This window comes from Ambystoma mexicanum, chromosome 6q (assembly GCF_040938575.1).
Source record: "Ambystoma mexicanum isolate Mex_15411 chromosome 6q, UKY_AmexF1_1, whole genome shotgun sequence".
NCBI classification, from domain to species: domain Eukaryota; kingdom Metazoa; phylum Chordata; class Amphibia; order Caudata; family Ambystomatidae; genus Ambystoma; species Ambystoma mexicanum.
This window is the reverse complement of record NC_090937.1, coordinates 155,536,240-155,562,536: the sequence shown is the minus strand read 5'-3', so window position 1 is coordinate 155,562,536 and position 26,297 is coordinate 155,536,240. Positions and strand designations below refer to the sequence as shown.

The window sequence follows — 26,297 nt, the reverse complement described above, 5'->3', positions numbered from 1 at the left end:
GTGCACATTCGAAAGCCTTCGATAAACAAAGGTGAACTGCAATTGGTCCAAGCCTGGCTGAGGGAGACGAATTGGAAAATGGGAAGGATCTGAGCCCGGCTGAGGGGATCGGGGTGAATCGTGAGTCACCTGAGAAAACAAATATTCTCTGAACTTTGTAAAAAGTGGGATCTGAGCCCGGAAGAGGAGGATCCGCAGTAACAATCATAAAATAACAGGGATCTGAGCTCAGCTGAGGGGGATCCAGGGAGAAGAACCCAAGTTGATTACTTGTAAGAAGAAAAGAACTGCATCTTATTTTTTTGTACATCAGACCCTCTGAATCACGAGACTTTGATGAGAAAAGAAACTTGGGCAGGCCCTGTGCTGGAAATCAAACTGTATCCTCATGTCGAAGAGGCCAGAGTGTGTACTTTGCTCGAGTGTAGCACCTTGCCCCATGCTGAAAACATGGAGAAGGGAGGCCAACAGCCCCAAACACCCGGACATATCATTTTGTGAACACTTATTTTTCATGAATATTACACCACACTATTTGTAAATTAGCGATAAGGATTGGCAATAGTTTTTTTTTAGTATAGGCCCAATTATTTTGACAAGACTCTACTAGGACTGCATTATTATTTAATGGTCGTAGCTTGCTCCCATCTGTAGATTTAGGTTTAGATAGCCATTTTTCACACCCTTGTGAACTTTCAATAAACAGCCTTGTACTGTGGTCACTTGTGTGTCTTACTGTTGATACCATGCCTTACTTAGACCACACTCTCCCAGAAACATCCTCCTAAATTGTTACTATTAATAGCTAATAATGTCTCAACAAGAGCTGCAACATTCTCCAATTTAGTTAATGAATCAGATTATAGAAGAACAAGTTACTTAACAATCGTAACGTTCTTTCGATTGGATATTCCTCACACGTATTGCTCATCTTATGATATTTCCATATCCAGCTTCAGCCGCTTCGGAAAAAGAATTCCCTAGCAGACGGCGCTGCGCGTCAATGCCCGTCGACTCAATGTCCCTCGGAGGCCTCCATCTCGATGTCACCGATGGTATAAAGCATGTGCAGAGACCGTTGGCTTCAGTTCTGTTTTAAACGTGTATAGGATATCCTACACCTGACAGTTAATCCTCCTGAAAGAGCGAAGAGTGCAATCACATGGACAATTCTACTGCAGAGCGGTTTGGGCGGGGCGATGAGGAATATGTGGGAGGAACATGAAGTCAACATAACTTTATCATGGGTAAGTAACTTGTTCTTCGAATGGATTACAATGATCTATCTTGATAAAGTTTCTTTCGAAACTGCCATACCCAACTTGTGGCTCGTGTACCCTACAAAAAGTTGGTCATCCTGCCTTAGTTTAGACATCCTGGAGATTTAAAAACTAAGTACACGCCATGGATCAAGCCTGTGTAACCTTTCCTATTCCTTTCCAGGATGAAGACGAGGATAAAATAAAGGTAAAATTATGTTCTGACTTAAATGGATCTCAGACACAATCTTAGGTAAGAAAGTAGGTTTAACCTCAAGGACCACCTTATAGAAGATTGTAGGAGGCTTGTGGGACAGCCTGAAGTTCACTCACTGTTCGGGCTGATGTGATGGCCACTAAAAGCACAGTCTTTAAAGTTAATAACGTTAAAGGACAGGAATGAATAGGCTCAAAAGGAACACACATTAGACATTTCAACACCAAGTTGCGGTCGCAAATTGGGACTTTAAATGGGACCGGAGGAAATGTAATGGTCAGTCTTTAAGAATTGTATCACTAGTGGGATCTTGAAGAAAAATACATCTTCAGAGGAGCGCTTAAAAATAGAGAGCGCTGCCAGATACCCCGGAATTGTACCAACCTGGAGCCCCAAATTGGCCAGGTGTAATAAAAATGGTAACACCATAGGTGTACTGCATGTAAAAGGATCCACATTCATATCCCTGGACCAGCAGAACTTGTTCCAGCGGCACAATGATTTTGTAGGGGGGTGGGGTGGGAGAGAGAGAAGAAGAGCGAATATAAATATAGCCATTTTTTTTTTGGGGAGGGCAGGTGACCATGTCCAGAAGGTCTAGGTACCACGTCCTCCTGGCCCAATCCAGAGCAATTAGGATAATGTATTTCCTCAACCTGATGACTTGAGGAATGGCGGGGACTGGAGGAAACGCATACAGAAGTGGAAACTCCCAGTCCACTATGAACGCGTCCCCTAGAGCTCCTCTTAGAGGGAATTCCCTTGTCACCGGTCACAAACAGATCCACTTGAGGGGGTCCCCAAATGGGGAAGATCTCTTGAATGACTTCCTGAGCTAGTTCACACTCATGGGAGACTGCTCTGCCTGCTCAGAGCGTCTGCCGCCACATGCACCACTCCAGCTAGGTGAACTGCCGATAGGGAGATTCCTTTGTGAATTGTCCAGAACCTGAGCTGCATTTCTTCTCTTCACAGCGGTCGTGACCCGATGCCTCCCCTCTTGTTGAGGCAGTACATGGCCACTGTGTTGTCAGTCATTATCAGGACATTCTTTCCCCGCACAGAGTGCAGAAAGGCCTTCACCGCTGGTCTGATTGCCCTCAGCTCCAAAAGGTTGATATGCAGTTTGGACTCCGATGGAGACCAACGACTGCTGCATGTCAGATCATTGGTATGTGCTTCCCACCCTGTGAGTGAGGCGTCCGTTACTACCTTCATCTCCGGCCATGGCTGCCAAAGGCCCACCACAGAAGATCCTGTGCGACCTTGCTTGGAACCTGAAGATCGGACATCCTGCCTGAGAATTGAGACAATGGATTCCTGAAAGACCACTGGTGAGAGCTCATTCTCAGGCGCACCTCTGGCAACAGGAAAATGCAAGATGCCATGAGGCCAAGCAAGCTCAGAAAGTCGAAGGCCACGAGACGCTGGGCACTTTGAAATTTGGTGACCATCTGCAGAATGTCTCGAGCCCTCACTTCTGGTGGAGACGCTTTTCCCAGGGATGCATCTAGGACTGCTCCAATGAATTCAAGTCTGTGAGATGGTATCATGTGGGACCTCTTGAAGTTGAGGGAGAAGCACAGTCTGTGAAGGGAATGACCGGTGGAGCTCAGATGTTCCAGGGCCTGTTTGCAGGAAATGCCCTGATCAGCCAATTGTCCAGGTAGGGGTAGATGATCATTTCCCCCCTCTCCTGAGACTCACTGGCACCACCGCCATCACCTGGTGAAAACCCTATGGCGGAGGTCAGCCCAAATGGCAGAACTCGAAACTGATAATGAGAACCGCCAACGGCGAACCTCAGGTACTGTCTGTGCATGTGATGGATTAGAACATGAAAGTAAACATCCTGAAGGTCCAATGATATCCTCCTGTCCTGAAGCTGGAGGGCCTGAATGGTCTGAGAAAGGGTAACCTTCTTGAACTTGTTCTTCCTGAGGAATTTATTTAAGTCTCTTAAATCCAAACTGGGTCTCAATCCTCTGTCCTTTTAGGGAATTAGGAAGTATAGGGAGTACCAACACTTGTTCCTCTTCGCTACAGGTACTGGTTCTATAGCACCTTTCTCTAGCAGGGTGATGTTTCCTGCATGAGGAGCGGACCTGGAACTTTGAAAGAGCTGTTTCCCGGTGAATGACTCTGAGGCTTTAGAAAGGGACGGCAATAGCCCAGGGCAACTGTTTCTAATGCTCAAGTAATGGCTCGCCATTCTTTCGGATGCAGCGAGAGTCTGCCTCCCACCAGGGTCTTGTGAACTAAGGCCTCAGCGGTTTTGAGGCAGCTGGAGCAGTGGCTGATGGTAAAGTAGTCACTGCCTGGGCGGTCTTAGTGTTAGGGAGAATTCTCATTCTATGGCTAATTTCCCTTACCTATAGAGTCCCCCAGCAGCTTTGCTGGATTTGAAGGGTTTGTTTTTTTCTCCTGTTAAGAGTGTGACCCTTTTCCCCACTCTTCGGCATATTTGCTATGTGTGTTCTAGGCTATTTTTTATGTTTAATGTCTATGGGGTTAACGTCACTCTCATATGAACCATCTTTATCCACATGTGTTACACAGCACCCTCCGTGCAGTGACACAGGGGTGTCGTCGCGACCCCCAAACAGACTCCATACCCTGGGACTGACTACTGTCTCCCAGGGCATGTTAAATCCCCATTGACTTTACTAGTCACTCTTTATGAACAAAACCAGTACAAGCCATCTTACTATGGAGGTACTGGCAAGGGTTAATAGTTTTTCCCTTATGTTCATTTTCGAGAAGGTACCGTACAGTTCCTCTCTCAAAAGTTTCTGGCTGGTGGCAGTGGTTACTACCAAAAATATTCAACCGCAAATATTTCCCTATGGGACTTTCCCATTGTTCGAGACTACCACATTTACTGACAGCCTCTAACATACCGCTGGTTTATTCTTATATTAACTTTACTCCGGTAGGTTTTATTTGCCAGAACTTATATAAATTCTTTCTCGTGTCTTTCTCCAAGATCCTAACCCAGGTCGGCGATCCTTTGTTCGTCCTTTTGGCGGGCTTCTGCCAAAAAGCCCTCCTTTCAGCACCACTGAGTCTGGGGTGGAACCACTGTGTGGGAGGGGGAGTAGGAACCCTAGACAGGGTTGCCTCAGCAACCCATGTCGCACTCTGCCCTGATAGGCTGGAGGGTCTCCCGCCAGGATGAGCAGTCCACTGTATGAGTGACTAGGCTGTATGAATGGGGATCATTTTGCATAAAAGCAGGGTCCTGAGGACTGGAAGAGCAAGACGTCGCCAGTGGAACTAAGAAGCCAAAGAGGAGAGAAGCCAAAGACATCTGCACCAACTGAAGCACCGGTGAAGCCCTGCTGCAGAGTCTCACCACTTTTCTCTACACGAGAGAAGATCTTCTTCCCTTGAGCTGGTGGGGCCAACCAGTTTGCCAATTGCCTTCCCGGACCTACCTTGGTCGAATCGCCAGTGCCCTGCCCTCTGAGACCGGATAGCCAGGCACTCGTCCACCCGGACCGCGATTTAAAGGAGCGTACCTTTTATTCGTTTGGCAGCACCGCGGCGGTTTCATTCCTGGGCAGTGCAGTAACTCAAACTTTCCTCCCCGACGAGAGTCCCTCTTCCTCTGCTGGATCTCCCGAACTGCAGGAACTGCCTGGAACAACTGCCACCGCAGGAGCCTCGTCTACATTTTAAGGTACTTTGTTCCGCTAGGCCTCTCTTTTCGTTTGGTAGCGCTAAAAAGTGTTTTAAATCCTTTACCTACCTGCTGGGTTGGCTGCCCCTATCATCTAACATTGTCTCTCACCTTCTGCAACCACCTTTTCGAATCGTTTAACAAAGACTTGACTGCAGCTACAAGAACATTTTGCTCCTGGGCTCTTGGCCCTGTACCACTGACTCTGGCACAGGCCTATTGACTCTGGCTGAATTTGTTAGAACTGCCTTCTCTAGATTGCTTCTCAAGTAGAACTGTGTTAGTGCACCTAACTCTTTTATCCACCTTTTCCTTCCCACTTTTAAAACTTGTGAAGTGCCATTTTGCTCGGTTTTAATTTAAGTATTCTACATGCTAAAGTACTGCCTTGCCTAAACTTGTTAAACTTATTGGGAAGTGTTGCTAGGGTGTCTAAGAGTATATTCCTGTATAAATTGTTCTTTCCCTCCCTTGTGAGAAATTGCTAGAGTGCCATTTGTGTTTGGTTTTCACTGTGCCGTTTTGCTCAGTTTTCACTCTTGGTCAAACTTGTCTACAATTTAACCAGGGAGTTGTATATACTTTACTTGACTTATTTTAACTTGCTTGAATAACTGTGATTAATGTGTAACTAAGTGTGCAAAATAAATATATATATTCTTTTTAATACAAAGCTTTGGTCAGTGTTTCCTTGTACCATTGTACTGTAGCCCTATTGTGTAAACCCTGAATACTGCTCATCTCCCTCTTGAGATAAGACTGACTGCTTAGCCACAGCTACCAAATAAATATTTGTGGTACAGACGGATACCAAAGGGGATTTATTGCTCATACCTGTAGTCTTACTCTTCTGTAGTGCTCCCTAAGGGAACTGCACAGGATTCTGCCTAACACTTAGTACCTCTTCCCCGTCCACCACGGGGGAATCTTTTTTGACACCTTTGATTCGACAGAACTCCTCCCCTTTCCAACTCAGGAGTAAAAGCAAAAGGACCTACCCCCTTCAAGGTGTCCCGGTGGAGCAGTTTTTTGACTGTCCAATAGCAGCACCAATGGACTCGGCTGCTGCTTTGGAGGTCTGCAGTTTCTCAGGCTGTCATCAGCCTTGCTACCAAATAAATGTGTGCCGTCAAAAGGGCAAGTTAAGAATTCTGGGTTGCACATCTGGAGCAAAACCGGACTTTAACCATGTAAATGTGCACATTACTGTACTAGCCGCCATTGACCTCTTGATACTGTCAGACCTGTCTGGAGGGATTTGCACATCGCGTCCTACCCATCCTTGACTACATTTAAAAATCTGTCCCCTTTGTGGATATGCTCAGCCCCCATTGCTATACATTCCCAAATTGTGTAAGTGGACCTGGCGAACATGAACATAGCATTCACCGGCTTTAGGGCCATGCTCCCTGCAGAGAAAACTTTCTTGGCCAAAGCGCCCTAATGCTTGACATCTCTATCTGGGGGAATAGTTGAGTATGCGTTTTGTTTTGAGGTGGATGTGGCAGCCTGCAATGCCAAACTTTCAGGAGTCCGATGTTTCCTCGGATAACTGGGGTCACTACTGGACGCCGTATATTTGGACGTTAGCTTTTTATTTACTGAAGGAATTAACTCTGGTTTCTCCCAATTTGTATTTACTCGCCTTCGCAGAGCCACATGAAAGGGAAGAAAAGGATCCTCCTGGAGTCCTTTATCTAGGATATCTGTATCATCCTGCTCATATTGGTGTGGGTCTTTTCTACCACATGTATTCCACCACCCTGGACATTAAATGTCTGTAAGACCCATCTGTATGGTCAGTCGGATCAGGTCTCCCAAATTCAAACTCTGGGGACGGAACTAGTCCATTTGCATTTTGCAGGGACTCCAGTACATTTTTAATCCTAATCCTTAAAATCAAGGGTTCAGGGACGCCATATGTTCCATATTGTAGGCCAAAGAGAGTGAATCATCAGAGGAAGGTTCTACCTCCTCATAAATAGAAGACAATTATTCAAAGAAATCCTTAGTTGGTAGAGGAGTATGTCTTTTCAGTAATCCTCAATGGCGTTGAGAACTTTTTAGGGCCAAACGAGGAGTCTTTCGGCACCAATGGTGTTGAGGACTTCTTCCTCGAAGGAGATTTGTGTCGACTCAAGGGATCGTTCGACTGCTCGCGAGGAGATTGTTCCTTGCCTCCCAGGCCAGATTGTGCACAGATTTTGCCCTCATCTTTTTTCTTGTTGAGTTTTTCAACCTGGGCATGGCTTTCTTGAGTCTTAGAGGGGGTCAAAGCTGCATTCTTCAATACTTTCATCATTTTTACTCTGAATTTTTCCCACTTAGCCGGAGGGGCTGATTTCGTCAGGCATTTCACCCGTTCTGAAGTGGAACTCGACGACGAAGACAGTGACCTATGGTGCCTTTTCTTCAAACGCCGCGAAGATGAGTGGTGAGAACCACTGCGTGACCTTGATCTTTTTGTCTTCTTTCGACGAGGAGAAATATTTCTCGACTCATCTGAAGACTGTCTTTTAGACAGATTCATCGATGGGGATTTAGACCTACCTGGCGCTAGTTTTCCTCTTCCCTCTTTCCAGGCTTACGCCATCATCGATAGGCAGGCATTACAGTCAAAGGTAGCTTGAGAGGAACCCAGGCACCACAGACACACCCGATGGGGGTCCGTAAGGGACATCTTTGCCCAACAGTCCTGGCACTTTTAAACCATGATCTCGGAGTTGAAGACGCTGATGATGATGCCATTCTAATGATTTTTATCGAAGATTCTCGTAGGGAACTGAAGCACACCATATCCGAAGCAATAGCTTCCTTGCAAAAACGAAACTGAAGCCAACTGTCACTGCGCGCACTTCATACCATCGATGACGTGAAATCAAGACAGAGGACTCCGAGGGACATTGACGTGCAGTGCCTTCTGCTGGGGAAACATTTTTCAGAAGGAGCTGAAGCTGGATATGGAAATTATCATAAGATGAGGAATACGTGGGAGGACACAATCCATTCGAAGTATGCACATGAGGACACAATCAAGTAAAAGTATGCTTTAAACAAAGATTATAAAATAGTGGGCGAGAGATTGGCAAATGCATTTTACCCTGGATATGTGGGATTCAATCTGGAAGGAATACTATACCACTTCAGTTGTGGCCAATTTAACACCAACCAATTACTTTATTTTGCATAGAACTTAACACCAAAGCAAATCTCTAAGCTCTCTATGAAACATTCCTAATCAATGTTGGTTTTCCCAAGCCCCTAATGCTGATTTCATGCAGGTTATTGTTAATTGTAAATTTGTATATACTTTTTGAGAAGGGTTTGGAAATGTTTTCAAATCATCTTCAACTTTCATGAACGATTAACTCTAGGTAACTTGATGATTGGAATTCTCAACCCAAATATGAATTCCATTTCTTCACCAAATTTATTCAATGTTTTGGTCCACATTGGACTTCATCTAATTTCGTCCAATTAGAAAAAAACTGCTAATTTGTCATTCTTACCTCAGTGGAACCCTATCTGTTTTTTACACAGAACTGAAACATATGCTGCTGATTCTAATGAGAGCATGCCAATATTCATTAGCACGTAGAATGTTTTTACTAATTATCTCAATAACTGATTATTACAACTTTGAATTATATTGTTATATATTTAATACCGTTTATAATACTCCCCCCTTCTCCTATGGTCTTTGTCATATTTGTTCACCCTGTTCATATCATTTATAGTAAGTATTGCGGCAATAGGAACAAGTTACTTACCTGTAACTGTTGTTCTCCAGCATGGGTCTGGCATGGATTCACATGCTCATGAATATTCCCCGTCGTCAGGCTGGGAATCCTCGGTAAAGAAAAAACCAGTATCAGTTTTGTTTCTGATCTGTCTTTCGTAGTAATAACCAATCACTGGTCTCTGCGTCATACTGACCACAGCCAATGACTGCCCTCTACCTAAGCACCGCCTCTGGCAGCCATCTTCAGATTTGGAAGCACGTGAAGTGGCAGTATGACCAAGTGAAGAGCCGCAGAGGGGTAGGCGGGAGGGTTCGCATGTGACTCCATGCCAGACCCATGCTGGAGAACAACAGTTACAGGTAAGTAACTTGTTCCTTCTCCAGCATGGGGTCTGGCATGGATTCACATGCTCATGAATAAAGAATACATAGCAGTACACACATGCACAACCACGGGAGGTGGCAAAGGCTCAACATTAAGCATTACATCAAACTCAACATTAAGCATCTTACCTCCTCACCAGGCTCACCTCAGGCGAACAGGTTGCGCAGCACTGCTTGGCCGACCCTGGACTCCTCCCTGGAATCCTGATCGACGCAGTAGAATTTCGTGAAGGTGTGCGTCGACCTCCACGTAGCAGCCCTGCATATTTCCAACAGGGGCACACCAGAAAGGAACGCCGTGGTAGCTGCGATCGCTCTGGTGGAATGGGCTCTCTGACGGCCAGGCAGCAGTCGGTTTGCCAACCGATGACAGTACATGATACAGCCGGAGAGCCATCTGGAAATAGAAGCCTTCGAGAGAGCCTTCCCCTGATTGACAGGTCCAAAGTTCACAAAGAGTTGTGACGTCTTCCGAAAACACTCCACGTAGAACTTCAGCGCTCTAGCCACATCCAGCGAGTGCAAAGTCCTCTCAGCCGGCGACGAAGGCGACGGGAAGAACACAGGCAACACCAAGGGTTCGTTGAGATGGAAGTCCGACGGTACCTTGGGCATGAAGGAGGGGTGCGTCCTGAGCACTACCCTCGTGTCGTGAAAAGTCAAGTACGGGGCCTTGCAGGAAAGGGCCTGGATCTCTCCCACCCGTCGTGCGGAGGTGATGGCCACAAGAAACGCTGTTTTCCACGACAGAAACTTCAACAGGGCCGAGTGCAGAGGCTCGAACGGAGGTCCCATGAGCTTTGTCAGCACCACGTTGAGCTCCCACGCCGGGGCCGGCGCCTTCACCGGCGGGAACGATCTGAACAGTCCCTTCATGAACTCTTTCACCAGACGATGAGACCACAGGGACGTCAGGCCCGTGGTTCTGGTGTATCGGGAGATCGCAGCAAGATGAATCTTGATGGACGCGTGTGCCAGTCCAGCTTTGGCCAGCGTCAACAGGTACGGCAGTACCTGGGGAGCCATAATCCGTAGAGGGTTAATCTTCTGTGCGTGGCACCAGACAGAGAACCTCTTCCATTTGTGTCCGTAGCATTTAAGAGTCCAGGACGCCCTGGCCTTTGCAAGAACCTCTCTGCAGTCGGCCGGTATGTCGTATCCTCCAAACTCTAGCGCTGCAGGAGCCAGGCCTGCAAGTTCAGCGATTTCGGGTCGTGGTGGAGGATGGCGCCTCCTTCCCTGGAGAGTAGATCCGCGTCCACCGGCAGCTTGATTGGCGGGGACGCTGACAAGTCCAGAAGGTCCGGGAACCATATCTGCCTCGGCCACGCAGGTGCGACGAGGATCATCCTGCACGTGACCTCTTGAGCTGGTTGACGAGCCGGATTAGCAGTGGCAAAGGAGGGAACGCGTAGAGGAACAGGCCCTCCCAGGGGAACGAGAAAGCATCGCCCATGCTCCTCGCCTGGGGAAACCTGCTGGCGAACCTCCGGCACTTGGAGTTCGTCGCCGTCGCGAACAGGTCGATCTGGGGTGTGCCCCACCGTCGGAGGAGGCGATCCACTAGATCCTGCCGTAGTTCCCACTCGTGGCACGAGCGCAGCTCCCTGCTGGGTGAGTCGGCGATGGTGTTTTTTATCCCTGCCAGATGAAACGGCACCAGAAACATCCTTTGGGCGACTGCCCAATGCCACAGGTCCTGCGCCTCCTTGGACAGTGCTGGGGACCTGGTTCCGCCCTGTTTCCTGATGTAAAACATGGTGGTGGTGTTGTCGGTGAAGATCCTCACCACCTTGCCCTTGAGGGACGGAAGGAAGGACCTGAGGGCCCAGAACACTGCACGGAGCTCCAGGACGTTGATATGGAGGGACTTCTCCGTCGGGAGCCAGAGGCCTCTCGCGTGCAGATTTTCGGTGTGCGCTCCCCACCCTTCCAGGGAGGCATCCGTGGTCACTGTCTCCTGGTGGTCTGGGGTCTGGAAGTCCATGCCCGCCGTCAGATGCGCGCGGGTGCCCCACCACCGGACCGCTCGGCGGAAACTCTCGTCGAGTTTGATCCTCTCCTCGAAGCCGCCCGTCGTTTGGATCCAGCGCGCGTCCAGGAACTCCTGCAACGGGCGCATCCGGAGCCTGCACATGGGAATGAGGTAGATGCAAGAAGACATCATTCCGAGGAGGGACTTGATGGACCTCACCTTGGCCGCGTCGGAAACCAACATCCGCTGTACCTTGCCCAGGATGGACCTGGTCCTTTCCTCCGACGGGGAGGCCAGAAGGGACACTGTGTCGAGCTTCGCTCCCAGAAACAGTGCGTTTTGCGCGGGTACCAGGTGGGACTTGGCTTAGTTCACGGAGAATCCCAGGTCCGTGAGAAGTTGGACGGTCCTTGCCGTGTGCTCCACGGCGAGCTCCCTCGTCCTGGCTCGATGAGCCAGTCGTCCAGGTAGGGGTAGACGTGGATCCTCTCGCGGCGCAGTTGCGCCGCCACCGGTGCAAGGCACTTGGTAAATACCCTGGGTGCCGACCGTAGTCCGAAGGGGAGGGCTTTGAACTGGTAGTGACGCCCTTGGACCACAAACCTGAGGAATTTTCGGTGCCCCTTTAGGATGGGAATGTGGAAGTAGGCATCCTCCAAATCCAACGACGACAGGAAGTCTCCTTCCTCCAGCTGCCCCAGGACGTGCTGGAGGGTGACCATCCGGAACTTCTGCGCCTTGATGAACTTGTTCAGACGTCGCAGGTCTAGGATGGGGCGCCATCCTCCGGTCTTCTTCTTCACGAGGAAGTATCTCGAGTAAACTCCGGAGCCCCGAAGCCTCTTTGGGACGAGTTCGATGACGCCCTTCCTGGGCATCGCCTTTTCCTCCAGGAGAAGCTGAGGGACGTGAAGCCCTTTCCTGGCCACGGGGGGGACGCGCGGGCACCTTCTTTGAAACTCGAGCGCGTGGCCCCGGGCTAAGGCGTCCAGCACCCAATGGTCGGTGGAGATGGACTCCCACACGCTGACGAAGCTCGCCAGCCGGCCTCCCACCGGGGTGCTTCGGTGGGGGCCCGACCCCATGGCGGTTCAATCCTGTTTCGACAAGGCTTTGCCGCCTTGACCTCCTTGGTGACGACGGCGGCGGTCCGCCAGACTTGCCTCGTCCTCTGTAGGCCTCCTGAGACGACGAGCGGGCCGCTTGACGGTAGGTGGAGAAACCGCCACCGGAACCTTTGGAGGCGCCCTTGCCTCCGCTGCTCCGAAAGGGCGTCCGTCGTTGCTGCAGAACCCCAAGGGCCCGGGCCGTCTCAGTGTCCGCTTTAATGGCCTGAAGGGAATCGTCCACTGTTTTCCCAAACAGGTTGTTCCCATCGAACGGCATGTCCAGGACTCCTGTCTGAACGTCTTGACGGAAGTCCGTAGCCTTGAGCCATCCACGCCGCCTAAGGCACACGCCGTTGCCCAACTGGCGAAACCCAGTGTCGGCGATGTCCGTCGCAATAGTGATGGCGTGGTCCGACGCCACCTCGCCTTCCTGTAGGATCTCCAGGGCATCCGCCCTCTTGTCGTCCGGTAGGAAGTCCAGCAGGGGAGCCAGTTTGTACCATAGCTCCCTGTCGTAGCGGGCCACGATAGCCAAGGCGTTAGCCGCTTTAATCGTCGTCGCTGCAGACGAGATGACCCTGTGTCCCATAGCGTCCAATTTCTTTCCCTCGATGTCCGGTGGGGAAGTCGGTGTGGAGGCCGCACCCCCCCCCGCTTTCTTCCTGGCCGCCGCGGAGACGACGGAGTCCGGGGTAGGCTGCGCCCGGAGGCACAGGGGGGCCGCGTCCGGGACCCGGTACTTCTTCTCGTACCGGTCTCTTCTAGCGGGCGTCGTGGAAGGGTTCTTGAGGAGGGCGAGGCCCTCATCCCAAATGTCGTCCAGTAGAGGCACCGCGAGGACCGTCTTCCTCTTGGCCTTGCGCCGTTGATAAAGGAATCCTTCCTTTTTCTTCTCCTCAGGGCAGAGTTGGAAAAGCTCGGATGCCCTGGCGATCATGGAGTGGAACGATCCAATCTCGTCGGGCGGAGAAACCCTGGTGGGAGGTGACGACGGTAGATCCTCGTCGTATACCTCGTCGTCCGTACCCGTCGCTGCCGTGTCAGTCCCCGTATCATCCCCTCGGGTGGACGGGGAGGAGGACTGGATGGGGCGCGACGGCTGAAAAGGAGGTGGAGGGTGAATCCTTCTTTTCTTGGGCGGGGGAGCACCAGAAGGTCCCGGTTCAGGATCCCCCGACGGGAGAGGTTCCTCCGTCGGCAACGGTAGTCTCGTCCTTATCTCTGAACATAAGGACTGTATAGCCAACAAAATGGCCGCCGAGTTGTCTTGCGGCACTGGCAGAGGGGAATCCGACGGGCGATCAGGAGCCCCATCGGCACCCTCGACGGGCCGGTCTTCTTCCACGCCAAGGCCGTGGCTTAAGACCTCAATCAGCTCTTCCTCTGAGGTTGAGGCCGAATCTACGACGACGCCCTGCCCCCCCCCCTTTTTCTTCCCCGCCGGGGGTTTCACGGGGGTCCTATCGATGGGCACAAAAGAGGACTCCCTCCGAGGTGGCAGGGAGACTGAGCCCCGAGGTTGCCACCACTGGTGTAGCCTCCACAGGCTGAGCCAGGGCCGCCGCGACAGTATCGATAGAGGGCTTGGCCGGATGGATTAAGGCCTTCACCACCTTAGGTGCGCTCACCGCCTAATCCTTGAGGGGGGGGGGACACTGCCTCGCTCCCCCTCCGATGGGGCCTTCGAGCTCGACCGGGGCCTCTCCAGGAGCTTCGCCGGGTGCTCGCCCTTCCTCTTACCTGACCCAGAGCGTTGGCTCGTGGCTGAAGGTGCCGGGGAGGGTGCGCCCTGCCTGGCGCCCGTAGAGCCCGACCGTTCGGCGCTCCCGGTGCCAGCGGACTTGCGGTGCTTGGCCTTGTGTTGGACCCCCGTCGCCGGGGCGTCCTCAAAGGTCTTAGAAGACCGCTCGGATTTCTTCCTCTTCTTCTCGCCTGACGTGCTCTTCCCTTCCAGCCAGTTGGCGAGACGTTGGTGGCGGTCCTTCATGGTCCGCTCCGACATATTGCCGCAAAACGCACAGTCCTTCTCCACGTGCGTCTTGTCCTCATGTAAGCAGTAGAGACAAAAGGAGTGTTCGTCCTCCTTAAAGACGTTCTGCAGCTGGCAACCAGGGCAGATCCTGAACAGCTTTCCGGGCGTCGAGCTTCCCTTCTCCTGGGCCATGTCCGGGCCTGAGAAACTTCTGGAGTCCTCCAAAAGCGTAGCTCGACGAGATCTTCACCCTTGAGGGGCGCAGAGGAATCCGACACGGGTCCCCGTTGATCGGATGGAGAGTCGGTGGAGCTTGAGGCTCTTCTGACCGAAAAAACGAAGTTTTTTGAGAAAAAATGTGAAAAAAAAAGCACTAACGCTCGAGAGCAATAGCACGAGGATCCCAACACATGAACGTGCGGTAAAAATCTGAAGATGGCTGCCAGAGGCGGTGCTTAGGTAGAGGGCAGTCATTGGCTGTGGTCAGTATGACGCAGAGACCAGTGATTGGTTATTACTACGAAAGACAGATCAGAAACGAAACTGATACTGGTTTTTTCTTTATCGAGGATTCCCAGCCTGACGACGGGGAATATTCATGAGCATGTGAATCCATGCCAGACCCCATGCTGGAGAAATACATTTTACCTTACAGTAATCACTTTGTATTTTACCTTCATTCCATTTCTTTTCTGTTATTTAAAAATCGGATAAAGCCTAACTATATATAATGTAATTTTTCATTATGTGTAACTTAATATTTGATCTATTCAGAATTCTTAATAAAAAATATTTTTCTTTTCCTTGGAGCAAACGCTGGAGCTTAATATACTGTAGAACTGTGGCATTTTGTGTAGTGCATATTTAACAGCATCTACTTTTAAGTAATCCAGAATGTGGCAGCCAAAGAGAACCCATTGAAGTACAGTGATTTGCCCAGGATTACATACATTTGTCATGTGTGGAAACCAGGGTTTCTGTCAACAAATTTCACAATTCTGCAAGTTTCAACATATACACGCGCCCGTTACATCTATATTTTTGCACCAACAGGCAATTCCTGGCAGGCAAGATATAAACATACTCTGCTCAGGTCTTTTAACTGTCACTGGGTGGCAGTAATCATGAGGTAATGATTGGCTTGGCTCCAGGGCTCTTCTTTCACAAAGGCACTAGAGCTGTGCCAGAGCCAGGCATTAGGCACCAACCAGACTCAATCCGGCTCGGACTCCTCCACCTCTAGTGCAGAGAAACACTTTGCAGGCAAGGATGGAAGACAGCACAAAAAAAACACCTGCTCTTACAGACGAAACCGAGAATTACATACGAAATGTTGGCAAGTCTTTTAAAGAATACCTTTCACCATCCTGGACGAGAAAAGCCCAGACCCAAAGGAGGCTTCATGAATATCTGACCCCAGCAATGAATGGTTCGATACCAGGCATTAAACTTATAAATCCAATTCAAAGGTTTGCCAAGGGAAGGACGTGAGGATTTTAAAAAGGAGGTTAATAGCCACATACTATCTCTGTGCTGGGTATGCTGCGATGAGGAATTCTAGAAGGAAGCTGGAGTGTAACAGAAGGGGAGCCTCTTCATCCCCATAAGAGGAGCACGAGGTTAAGAAAAATCAGATTCAGTAAAGGTGGAAAAACCTTTATACACTATAGAAGAGAAAGAATCCTGAAATTCTGATAAGGGTAGAAGCCATGCTCTCCCACCCGCCCCACCCCTCCAAGAGAGGAAAACTATGGAGAATGAACAAAGCAGGAGAGCTGTCTGCCTAGAACTGTTATGCCTTTCGTTGTCGCTCACTCCAACCCTTGACCCCACGGGCCACATCCCCCATGGACTCTTAGTCAGAAGAAGACATATGTTGTGGTTATTCCTGGAAAGATGTTATGCACACAAACTCACCCCCTGCCGCCTCCTGCCCCCTCCAGTAACATAACAGGTTTATTTGTAAAGTGCACGTTCACCCCCAAAGGAGCATTGTGGCGCTAATAACAGAGGTTCATTGTTACCCAACTTAATGGTACCCATTTTATAGACCTCAGAAGGATGAATGGCTGAGTGGACCTGCCCGGATTCGAACCTGTGACCATGAGGTCAAACAAAGGCCCTTGTAGCGGATGCATTAGTCCACTGAGCCACAGACACAGACCAGTAGTGACTGCTGCCACCAGTGATGGATTTGAGGCCCAAAGATGATGATGCTGAGCACTGAAGAAACAGTCCAGCCTTCAAGGAAGGAGACGGGAGTCAAAACCTCATGTGTTCGCAGTTCGCAGGTCCCAGTTCCAATTCCCGACCAAAGGGCTGCACAAGGCATCCCAGACAAGGTCAGCAGACTCACCAAAGACTATCCTTAATGTCAGGTGACAGAACATCAACAAAATACTAGACAGGGCACCAATAATACAGCGAGGAAAAGGGCTACAGAACAAGATGCTGAAGTGTCCTTTGAGAAAGGATGGCCGCACAAGTCCAGGCCAAAATGCACCACGAAGGGGCATTCATTTGAGGGTCGATACTCCACCCCAACAAAAGTACCGACTTCTTTTCTGATCAAGGAAGTATCTCAGAAGCTCGAAAAGGTGCACACATTGTTGATCCTGCTGAATCAGAAGGAGGGAGTATTCCGTGAAGACCTGCTCTCAAACCTTGATTCTAACCTTCCTTCTGTCCTCATTCGCCTCGATCTTTCCTCTGCTTTCTATACGGTCAACCATGCCATCCTGCTCCATAATAACCTGGGTATCACTGATCAGGCACTGGCCTGGCTCACCTCCTTTCTCACTCATCGACCCTCCCAGGTCTAACTGGGGTCCTTCATCTCCCCTCTCCCTCTACCTGTGGTGTTCCCCAAGGGTCTAATCTTTCTCTCTGACGGTTCAACCAATACCTGGCACCTCCTGCCCACCGCATAGCCGCACACTGTTCCAACTTCCAGTGCTATGCGCATGACACTCAGCTCTCAGTCAGAATTCCGTCAACCGCCTCTACTCCTTCTCTCATTCCAGAATGTCCTTCTGCAATTCAGGAATGGTGTGCCGCCAATGATCTCTGCTTAATGCCAGTAAGACTGAGATCCTCCTCATCGGAACACCAGCTCCCTCCTTTCCTCTCACTCTCTGGCGGCCCACCCTTTGCCCTCTTCCTTCTCCTACCTGTGAGGCTAAGAACCTCGCGGTCATCTTCGACTCCACACTCTCCTCACAACTTTGACGTCTCTAAGAAGTCAAACTACCAGCTGCACCTCCTCAGAGGTATTCTTCCCTTCCTCACTTCCCCCAGAAGCTCACTGTCTCCAGAGCTCTGATTCTCTCTAGGCTGGACTACTGCAAAAGACTCTAAATCTTCCTGCCTCCACTCTCCGTCCTCTACAACTCATCCAGAACAGGACTGCGAGACTTGTCTTTGGCCTCAAGCCCAGGGATCGTATCTCTCCAGCTCTGAAATCCCTTCACTAGGTCCCAGTGGCAGCAAGGATCAAGTTCAAGACGCTTTGCATTGTCCACAAGGCTTTCTGGGGCCTGGGACCACACTACCTCCAACTCTCTCTTCCTAAATATCTGCCTTCTTGAGCTCTCCACTCTTCCACCACCACCTCTCGGAAGGTCAGTCGCTTTTCCAAGCACAGAATCATCTCTTTCTTCAGCTGGGGCCTCCCTCTGGAACAGTCTCCCTGCCTCTCTGAAACTTGAGCAGAACCATCTCCGGTTCCGGAAGCAACTCAAGACCTTCCTCTTTGCTTCAGCCTCCTCTCTCCTCTCCCTTACTGATCACTTGCCTGTTCCATGCACTGGTCCCTCTCTGAATTCTGGCCCAGGTGCCTGCCTGTCCAGCTGTGACCCTACACTGCCTCTTGGCTCTCCTGCCCTTGTGGTCTGTATCTGTAACCCTACAGTGCCCTTGCTTGTAATGTTTGCCACCTGCACATAGGGGTACCCGCACTTGCCACCCGTTGGCTGCACTCTTGTTTTTTTCCTTTGTCCCGTACTTCTCCATCCTCCCCCTACCCTCAGCACTTCTGCACTTCTCTGCTCCCCCGTTCCCTGCTCTTGCATGATCTGAATGATACAATGCCTAGGAAGATTGTTTTGTCCTCTGTTTCCCCATCCTCGTCTTGTTGTGCCTAGAAACACTTGTGTACAGGCACATTATAAATACCATATCATATACTCCTTGTCAAGGAAAGGCAGATCTTTGCCTTCAAGAAGGTTAGGATATAGCAGCAAAGCAGTACCTTCAGTAGCTATTAGGTTCCAGGTAGGTTCTGAGGGACAGAGATGGCTCGTGCATCCTAATAAATGCAGAGTGAGGAGGAGCTACCAGTGCCCTCTAAACACCATCTGTTCCGCTTTCAAATGTTTTGCAGTGGGACAGGGTCATGACCCGATCCAATCCAATCACAGGGGACTGGGGCAACTGGGTAAGCAACCCTGGGACAGAAGGCTTGCTAAAAACAGAAGTCAAACAGTCCAGCCCCAAGTATGTGAAGAAATATTTGGGGCGGGGGTACGCAGTCACCGAAAATCCCTCCCCTCTCCTCTCCTCTCCTCCTCCGTGCCACGCAGTCAACCCTAGTACCACTCTGTGTCTCTCAAAGACTCCCAATAAAGTTGCTGGCCACTGTTCTCTTTTTCTCATTTCAGGACTGCAACTCTCACAAATGTGAGCAACCAGGAAATCATATGCCGGAAGTAAACTAGAAAACATAGAAAATGTAACTTCATGATGACTGAACGTCACCATGTCTGAACACTATCCAGCACCTCAGAGAAGCACCAAACTCACCATACTGACCATACTGACCATACTGACCATACTGACAGAAAATCGAATTTCCAGTCACACAGCATAACAGGAACACACCAGAAACAGACTAAAACTGTGCTGGAAAAGGGAGAGGGGATTAGAGGGTTTTTAAAAGTCTCTCACCTGGGTCCTTTGGGAAAGAAAGGCACCAATTGTAACAAGGTGTCAGTTAAGCGATGCAGCTAATAGAAATGAGAGAAAAGAACAGAACCACCATCCCTACAATATCATAGTAGACATCAGAAGATCCAGAGTGTAGTTTAGAGGTGTGAGGTCGCAGAAGGAGTTGAAGATGGACAGAGGCCAGGCAGAGGACGTGCTGAGTGTTGGAGATTTGGTGGGAAAGTATGGCTTAGGAATATGTGTGAGTGGCACCAGTTGTGTATAGTGTAGGAAGTGGAGAGCGCGTGTACAGCCAGAATGTGAGCGAGATATTGTGGAAGATAGGAGTAGAGCAGTGGGTTGGGGTAGTAGTAGTTAGTGTGAGGGAGTGAGTGTGGCTAGTAGAGAGGTATGTAGGAGTCAGGTGAGAAGAGGGGCATCAAAGAGAAGAGCGGAGGGGGTGAGAATACAGAGAGTGTGTGAAGTGGAAGCTTTAGGAGGGCACCATATTCCCAAGTTTGTAAAAGAAGAGAGCAGTAGCAATGTGGAGGGAGCTATAGTAGATCTGAGGGATAACATCAAGGGGTGGAGAAATGGACTAGTAGTGCGTACGTCAATGGAGGGAAGTGAGAAGAAGGCAGAGTAGTAGTAACAGAGAATAGTAGCAATGGGAGTGCGGGAAGAGTAGCAATAGTAGTGTGGAGATGATGGCCCAGTATTAGTGGAGATGGGCAGGAAAGTAGGTATAACGAAAATAGGTATAACATGCGAAAGTGGAGGGAGGTGGTAGGAGAGCGAGAAGAATTGGAGAGACAGAGAAAAGAGGTGGGGAGGAGTGAAGGTGGTTGGAGTCGGATAGAGAAGAGTAGGCAGAGAAGCAGAGTAGTAAAGAGATAATAGGCTTCAAGGTATTAGGGCACATATACACCCCACCCGTTCAGAACTAAGCATGGGTAGTGCAAGGCCATGTTTGGAAGTCCCTGAGGGAGTCTATGTAGGCAGCGTATTAGGGAAACATCACTAGTCGAAGGCAGGCACTAGACAGTAGAGATTACCAGTTGGCAGCAGTAACCAGGGGTTACAGACACCTGGACAGAAATCCCTTGGTGTAGAGTCAGAGAACCCTAGCGCCACTTCCCAAACCCAATTTCCAGTCAGAGCCTTCACTGAACTATCTGCCCGTGTGCTGAATCATCTACACTACTGAACCAAGCAATATACCTTGTTGTGATTTTTAATACAAATTGACTCTTGTGAATTATTAAGGTCATCTGTGACAGCAGCCAGCCAATCGGGACCGGATACACAATTTCCACTTTAATGGGTGCACACGAACATACACAAGGATGTGGACTGAGGTGACTGGTGGACCCTTAATCAAAACTGGATGCCATTCCCACAAAGGAGTCTTGGGAGATCCCAGGGGAGTCAACACCCATCTGTACTAATGCTATTACTCTTTAGAGAGAGCAAGTAACTACAAATGATACATCAGCTACACCTCTTTCCGGCCCATCACACATTATTAAGCTGCCACCAGACTGTGACCAACACTTTCAACATGAATGGACAAAAATCTGGACAAAAATTGGTACATTTGTAGTATCTCACTGCATTGTTAGCCAAATGGGATTCTAAGGACAACCCACTCACACAGCTGAAGGTTGCACAAGAGACTTCAGAAGATGTTTTCACTATATGCCAAACTAAATCAGGATTTTAAAAAGCCATCAAAATATCTAGGGGGTCTAGGAGTTAAAAAGAGAGCCAAAATGACTCTTACACAACTGTCAAACTGCTTTTGTTAATTGTTCCGACTGGTACTTTGCTCTAAAAAAACTCCCCAAGCACCACTTTGCCCTTGCACAAACAGAGGCATAGAACCAACGAGCACACTCTCTTTATATTTATGAACAATGTACCTGCAGCATGAGATGAAGATTAGTAACTTTCTGTGCAGACCACCCAGAGTTGTCATCTCCCACTTCAAACCAAGGTTTCATTCGCTGGATATAAGAGCCTTCTTTGAAGAAGTTTTGGTTGGAATTGTTGTTCTTTAACAGGTTAACTAATAAAAGTAGGCAATCCTCCACCACAATACCTGAAATAAACAATATAGCATTAATCAGAGCAGATTTTTAGACCCCGCCCCCCCCCCCCCCCTACCAGCATTACATAAAATTACGAAGTAGCACCTAGCTATTACTAAAATAAGTACTGGCAATCTGAAGCATCTGAATCTTAATGAGCCATTCTCTATTGCACAAATGATTAGGGTTTTACATATTTAACAGATGTAAAAGCACAGTATGGATTATTATAGACTGCCCTTTAATATATGTGCTGTTAGTTTTTGTCTTGTCAGGAGCAGAGGGTCACGCATCAAGCATACATCATCTGTGACTTCTGATATATGGCAGAAATGCCCATAACTAAGCATTAATCTTATACTTGCGTATGTTTCACACGCTTAAAATAGTGAATCTGTCCGGGGTGATCCAAGCCTTGTTAATTGAAAATGATAAATCTATACCCTGGCTCTCCAACATCCTCTCATAGAATACCAAGCGAGGTCAAGCTCCATGAGCACCCCCATTTCGGTAACCCCGTGCTTACACAAGTAACCATAGGCACTGTAGCCAGGATAGACAACAGATCCTTTGGTCTGCCCCAAGTAAAGGAGCATCTCCTTAAAAGTAATGAATAAAATACATTCATTCTGTAGGTTCTAGCAGCTAACACCTAAAACAAATTGCCCATCTCCACCTACTCCACAGGCTGACCTGAGCAGAGCTCTGTAAATCTTCCCACAAAAGAACCAAATAGTTGAACAAAGGGCTCTGACTATTTTAAACTTTTAAAACCTAATGCAGCCATCGATACCGGCTGTGCCCTGGTCACAACCGCCAACTTGCATATTAAACTGAAAGCTGCTCCCAATAAAAGGGCGAGGCATGATGCTGTGCACCCATATTTTTCTTTACTGCCCTGACCATCGTCATCACCACCAGAAAAGATGTGACCCCCTCAGCTAAGAATCCTCAACACCCCTCCATTTTCTCATACAACAAATCTACTCCTAGTTATCTGTTACAGACTCATTTTAAATCCCTCCTGCCCTCCAACACTGAATGGCAACGCAGTGCTTAATGCTCAACACCCACCAAGACCAAAATGATTTATCTACATGGATTTATCTACCATTCCAAATATAGTTGCATTTCACATCTTTCCCACCAGACTTCTCTTTCTTATTCCCCCTTCAACCAACTTCTTTGACATGAAAACTTTAGGATGTCACTTTGGGGCAGAAAGATTAGGCAATGTCAGTTTCGGAAGGCTTTGAAAACCTTTGTTTAAATAATCACCCACTAGTTTCACTGACAATCTCTAGAGAAACAGAAATTAACGAATGACTTAGTGACTCCTCAGTTTCTTCTATTCACAATAGTATCTCCATTTGCGCTCCAATACGGTTAAGTTTGTTTTGGGCACGTTACAAATACAAAAAAAATCCAAAGTAAAAATCAAAACTACAATCTCAAGTTATTTCTACTGGATAATATCTACACAGCATGAAGAAACAGAGTCCTCAATTCACATTCTATTATCCACATAAGCACTTGCTTATCTCAAACTCAGCAGTCCGGCTCTTGCAACAGCTTCCACCCTGACATTTATCTTATTCCTTCAAATTCTTTCAAAAATAAGCCTAAACCAGCCTTTCTGGAACAACTGCTCGGCTGTCTATGGTTATCGAACAGGCTCACACTATAGACCACATGTCCCTCGACAGGCTTTTCCTTGCAATATGAAGAACCATACATAACACTCTAACCTTGTGTAGGCCATTTCCAATGACACCCTACCAACACTATCATGTATTAGTATTTAATTATGAGCATAGCCAGTTACGAAGCTCCTAACACATCTTAGTGAGGCAAACTGAGCAATATTTAGGAATAAAAATCTCTCTTCATACTTTACCCCCATCACTGTTGCCCTCATCTGTTACGATGTCCAGCAGCCTCTCAAATGCATTTTCAAAAGCAACAATCTTTTGAATCGCTGCATTGCTTTTTGTGAGTTGCTGAAGTAACAAGAGCCCCTATAAGGAATACAGGTGTTAATGTGAATACAGTATTAAAAAAGAAAAAGCACTAGGAAATCACTCAGATACTGTATCATCTGCTAAATTGTATTCACTAATATTAACAATAAGTGAAGTAGGAATTTGTTAATGGTTTGCCAAAAAGTATACAATTTAGAACAGGGCAACAAAACACACCATGTTTTTACCTTGCACCAAGCTACCGCTGTTAGCCAGCATCATGACTCTAGCATAATCCTTAAAACAGACCCACACAAGCAAAATGTTTTCACAATTGCTAACAAGCTCGTATAATCTGTAACTACCCAATAGGTACAATGTCCCCTTGAAATATGCCCAAAAGAAACCAATGCAGTTTCTCATGTCAGAAAACCATTCCCTGTTTAAGACGGTCATTCAAAGGTAAACAAACTGTTGACATTGTACTTTTTAAAAAAAGCACCACCCCTCATTTCCACCTTCCTTCTCCAGTGACCGGATTACCTTTTGCTTAGCTCTCCGTCGCTTCCTACCAACTGATTTTACATGTTTCTTATTTTCTTGGACTTGCTCTAAACCTGCTCCATTTCAGATAGAATGGCAGATATCCCCTTCATCTAGGGAATGCACATGTGCCACTGGTGAAAAACGCAACCACATACTCTGTCTTGCTGATGTCCCCCACACCACCTCTGTGCACTGACAGCTTCCCCCCAATAAAGAGTGAGGCAATGCACCCATGTTACACAATACTGACCTCTCTCTCCAACCGCCGCCCATGGTACGTCACAATTATACTGAAAACTGCAGCCTTTCCAAAAAGAAACAGCTGAAACTGCTTCAACTTGCCCAGTGTCATTTCCATTTTAGTTTTTACTTATTTGCAGAGGGTTGATGATGTAAAAGGACCCAAGCTGAAAAACTGGTCTTTATTGCAATTCCGACTGCTGAAAGATCATTTTGTGGTTTTCTTTTCCATTTTTATAATGCCAACAGCTCAACATACGAGAGGCAAAATAAAGTTTAGACCCAACTTAAGGGTGAATCCTGGGTCAATAAATATCCATACAAAAATGTAATTTGTTTCACTTTAATTGTTGGACTAGACACGATAAAGAACATTGTTATTGTTGATGGATTTAGGACACCAAGTGCTTCTTTTCATAATTCAACATTTACTCAAATTCCACAGATTCTCACAAAACATCTTATGACATAGTAAACTGATGTCAACATAGAAACGAGGCCAGTAAGAATGTGTTTAACAGCTACAAGCTACATATGAACATCAAAGCACAATTAAGCACAGCACAGGTAAAGACAAAATATTGACAGCAATGTTTGAAAAAACAGATTATTGAATCTACAGATCTCTGGGGTAAAAACTCCAAATACTTGCAATCTTATTCTGGAAGCAATTGTCAACAACTTTCTTACATATGACGTAACGAAATAAAATGTTACTCATCGTAGTGACTAAAATACTCATAGTCCAAAGTCCCCTTTCCTCTATCCTGTATCGGCATCCCCGTAGGGGATTGGACTATGAGTATTTTATTGCCTAAGTTAATGCTAGCAACAAAACTGTTTTGAGCGTGACCCATTTAATCTCTAGGGACCCAATGGGCTCAAAGGGTTTATGCGTCAAGGCTACTATAACCACATTTAAATCTCACACCGGATGAGGCTGGTGTATGCGAGAGAACAACCATGAAAGACCCCTCAAGTGAATTTTGACAACTGGATCGGCACCCGTTAAAGTCCCATTGTTTGGATTTTTGTATGTTCTATAGCCGCTAAATACAAGTGACATGAGTCCACCTGAACGCCTAACTGGGCCAGATGCGCTGAGAAAGACAGAACATCATTTAGGGGACTTGCGAATGAAACTACTCCTTCATCCTCATTGCAGAAACAAAATCTAGCCCATTTTCTCTTGTATTGGGCTTGAGTGGACTCACTGAATGATATGTAGATTATTGGGCGACAAACTTAAGCTCCCTACCGTTAGTTGATCAGGAGCCAAGCCACTGAGGCTAGAACCTCAGTTTTTGGGTGAATCACTGCTCCTTGTAGTTGTGTGATGAACCCCTGCAAGTGAATTGACAATATGAGGGGACCTTGACTGGCTAGCTATAGCAGGTCGGAATCCCATACCGACAATGGCCAACGAGAAGCTATTAGAATCATTTTGCACCCAACAGATGTGCTGAACTTGCGAATTAACCTCTGGAGGAAAGGCATAACAATGGAGCTAGTCCCAGCTGATCTGAAAAGTATCCCTGGGGCAGTTGGTCCCCTGCCTTGCCCATGATGCAATAGGCAACATTTGGTGTTGTCCTCCGATATAAAGAGGCCCACCTGTGGATTACCCAATCTCATGAAGATTGGTCCATGGGAATTCATCTGAAGTTCCCACTTGTACGTGTTCCAAGTCCAAACTGCTTAACCTGTCACTCTCAGAGTTGCTGTCCCATGGCAGCGGTACAGCCTTGAGCAGTAGGTTGTGAGTCAAAGCCCATTTCCAGATGTCCACCGCCATCATGCATAGAATCGTGGACCGGGAACCCCCAGGCCCCCTCAAGCTTCTTTATATAAAACGGTTGACGTTGAACTGTCTGTCCTCACAAAGACGGATCTGCCCTGGAGCAGAGGGAGAAAGGACTTCAGGGCCAGACCAATAGTTTGAGCTCCAGAGCATTTATGTGAAGCAGAGACTGCTTTGTCCCACAGATAATGTATGAAATAGTTGCCCGGTGTGGCTCCCCGGATCTGTAGGGACCCACCAACAGCTCTGGGTACCACACTGGCGCACCCACCATTACATTGCTGTTGTCTAACCACCAATGTAGATCTTGATTGAGACTTCGGAAGCTTGTCCGACTGTGATCCTGTTTCATGATCTCAATGAGTTGACAGAAGTTGTTGAATATGCCTCATTCTC

General features: G+C 48.0%; 1 protein-coding gene across 2 annotated transcripts in view; it reads right to left on the bottom strand.

Moving 5' to 3' along the window:
• The window catches only part of USO1 (USO1 vesicle transport factor), a 1,608,467-nt gene that overhangs the window by 1,073,400 nt on the left and 508,770 nt on the right, over window positions 1-26,297 (bottom strand). For both annotated transcript variants that reach the window (XM_069630579.1, XM_069630578.1), the window contains exons 8-9: window positions 23,251-23,371; window positions 21,186-21,364 (exon numbers count right to left, since the gene is read on the bottom strand). In XM_069630579.1, the coding sequence (XP_069486680.1) occupies window positions 21,186-21,364; window positions 23,251-23,371 (300 nt within the window). The remainder of the gene's footprint in view (window positions 1-21,185; window positions 21,365-23,250; window positions 23,372-26,297) is intronic.